This window comes from Punica granatum, chromosome 1 (genome assembly GCF_007655135.1).
Source record: "Punica granatum isolate Tunisia-2019 chromosome 1, ASM765513v2, whole genome shotgun sequence".
Taxonomy (NCBI): domain Eukaryota; kingdom Viridiplantae; phylum Streptophyta; class Magnoliopsida; order Myrtales; family Lythraceae; genus Punica; species Punica granatum.
Genome location: NC_045127.1, coordinates 13461893 through 13464625, shown reverse-complemented (window position 1 = coordinate 13464625; position 2733 = coordinate 13461893). Strand labels below are relative to the sequence as shown.

General features: G+C 41.6%; 1 protein-coding gene across 2 annotated transcripts; it reads left to right on the top strand.

Moving 5' to 3' along the window:
• LOC116192471 (60S acidic ribosomal protein P1-like) lies at positions 1-2480 on the top strand. 2 transcript variants are annotated; one of them, XM_031521025.1, is made up of 5 exons: positions 1-87; positions 233-307; positions 1240-1363; positions 1454-1557; positions 2081-2480. In XM_031521025.1, the coding sequence occupies exons 2-5, from the start codon at positions 239-241 to the stop codon at positions 2138-2140; spliced, it is 357 nt and encodes a 118-aa protein (XP_031376885.1). In that variant the 5' UTR covers positions 1-87; positions 233-238; the 3' UTR covers positions 2141-2480. The 2 variants fall into 2 exon arrangements, with proteins under 2 accessions (XP_031376885.1, XP_031376886.1); XM_031521026.1 differs by having other exon boundaries at positions 1469-1557; positions 2081-2475.
• The last annotated feature ends 253 nt before the right edge of the window (positions 2481-2733 follow it).

Here is a 2733-nt window from a genome sequence, read left to right as displayed (position 1 = left end):
ACTGTTAGCGTTTTGACCTCGCGACATTCCAACTGATTTCCTATTCTGCCTCCTCCGGCATAAACCCTAGAACAACAGTGGTCAAAGGTAAACGCTCCCTTCCCTCCTCCTCCTTCCTCCCTCTGCTATTTATGCTCTTCAACCTCCTCGCATTTTGGTTGCCGTTCACGATCATGGAGAATCCCGCCATTTTACTGTTCTTACTGCATCTCCGCTCTCTCGCGATGTGTAGGAAGCCATGGCCGCCGGAGAGCTTGCCTGCACCTACGCTGCTCTGATCCTCTTCGACGACGGCATTCCCATCACTGTATGTTAACTGCCTCTCTTCTGTTATCGGCGCTTTCTCTCCGTTTGATGCTTAATGATAATGACAATGTCGCGTTTCCGTGCGTTCTGCGTGTATGATCGCTGCGCGTTCTTCGACTTTTTTGGCATTGTTAGCGTGCATGATCTTGTAGGGTGGCGCTGCGGTGCTGAGATTGGGTTTCTCTTCACGATGTCGTCATCCTCTCGTGTTGTAGATGTAGATGGATTTGCTTACTCAAATCTGTTATTATTATTCTTCTTTGATGAACCTTACCCAGATGTATTCACATTTATTTTAATGTATTCACCCGTGCGTGGTCTGTTCTTGTGTGCTGGTTCATGTGCGTGAGGACTGGGTGATTGTTTCACGATGACCTTTTATCGTTTCGTGATCGTGCAAAATTATAGGCATGCTGGTGTGTCCGGGTGAAGAAACTTAATTATTTCTGCTTGTTACAGCTTACGCAGTTAGAAACCCGTTTAGTTTTGGTTTACAGTCCTCCTGATGACATAATAAAGTTGTAGGATAGTAGAGGTGACTAGTTTGTGCTGCTTCAATTGATAGATGATCGTGTTCATGGAATGTTAATTTGGTATATCGTTAAAGAGTGCAAAAGGGATTTATGGAGGTCAAATCATGCTTCAGAAGAATCATCTAGTGGACCGACCTAAAGGGATGTGGTAAACACTGCAAAATCACCCCGTTGGACCCGCCCAATGTCATTAGGAGCCCATGCATCCAGTTTTCTCAATTCAATTATTGGCCAAGCTGGAGTCTTGTCTAGCTTGACCACTGGCTAGACAATATCCACACAATATGTTCGGTGCTCTATTAACAGTTGAAAATGCATGATTGTGCTTTACATTTTTCATGATGCATGAACCATTTCTTTCTTGAGTTTTATTAATTTTTCTGTGCTGTCTCCATTTTAGGCTGAAAAGATTTCAACTTTGGTCAAAGCTGCCAATGTCAATATCGAGTCCTTCTGGCCAGGACTGTTTGCTAAGCTCTTTGAGAAGAAAAGCATCGAAGATCTCATCCTGACCTCTGGCTCTGGTGTGTAAATGAAAGAATTGTCTAAGCATTGTTTTGATAGCCTATTGAATGGCTTGTTGTTTATTTGGCAGTTTGTTATTCATGAGTTAGACTTGGAAATTGCAGGTGGAGCTTCTGTTGCAGCTGCTGCCCCTGCTGCTGGTGCTGGAGCTCCTGCTGCTGCTCCTGCCGCTGCTACTGAAGAGGAGAAGAAGGTTAGTAGAGGAAATCCTATACGGGTTTCTTGTGTCTTTTATATGCAGCTACGTGGATCTTACATGTCTCATACGGTTGAGATTGTACCAAATCTGTGCTCGGCAGTAATTCTCTTTGCTTGTCTTAAGCATAGCACTTACTAAAGGACAATTGATAATGCAACTTTCTTCTTCCATTATTTTGAAATAAACTGTATCATCAACTCACGTTCCCTGTCAGAACAAATACAATATGTTATGAGCCTGGTGATTTCGTTGAAGATGTTTGCACTTGTGTCGGGTTGAGCATTAGCTCCCACAGAGTCTAAGCTTTTCATCTTCTCCTTGTCTACCCTCTATATTTGCTGTCTCTCTGTGAGTTGCTGCATTACACATCATATTGATTCCGGATCCTGAAAATTGTTTGCAAATGTTCTTATCATTCTTGATTAAGTCCATCTATGGTTGACAACTATCTTATGCACCAATATGGAAAATAACATTTTGAAGGACACCGCTTATACTGTTGTTTTGTTCTCTACAGGAGGAGCCGAAGGCAGAAAGTGAGGATGAGGAAGACTTTGGATTCGACCTATTTGCCTAGAACACAGGCTCTACATTCCCAGTCGGCTTAGGACTATGTGGATAATATCATTAAGGCTTGTTTGATTTGTGGAAATGATTTTAGAATCATGATTTTGATTTTAACTCTACCCACTACACAACAAAAATACACGTTTCCCAAGTCAAATTTATAATACAATCTCATTTGTCCTTTTCCACAATCAAAATCAAAATCAAAATCAAAGTTAATTTAACTCTGAAACCAAACGCCCCGTTAATGTTTGTGCCCTTTAGTCTTAGAACCTTCAGATACTTCTCTGTTTACCTAGTAAACTCGCTCGAGTGGTGACTTGCTCATGTCTACTTTGTTATGCACTAAATATATGTTTCTCGTCCTCATCCGTGAATCGATCCTTGGAGCAAAATCTCAAAAGTGCTATGCTATTGGATGGATAGTGTGCTATAATGATCCATGAGCTGTATCATTCCATATGATGATGAATGGTTCCTTTCATGGTTTTTAGAATCGTGATTCGAATTGTAGAAACATATGATTGTACGATTCAAAGGGGATCCTACGATTTCGATTCAGGGGGTGACTCGGAAAATCCAAAATCGGAAGTGAATCGAGCT

Coding starts and splice junctions, on each gene's coding strand:
- LOC116192471 (XM_031521025.1), top strand. CDS start 239: ATGGCCGCCGGAGAGCTTGCCTGCACCTACGCTGCTCTGATCCTCTTC. Junction 308..1,239: donor ACGACGGCATTCCCATCACT/GTATGTTAACTG, acceptor TCTCCATTTTAG/GCTGAAAAGATTTCAACTTT. Junction 1,558..2,080: donor CTACTGAAGAGGAGAAGAAG/GTTAGTAGAGGA, acceptor TGTTCTCTACAG/GAGGAGCCGAAGGCAGAAAG.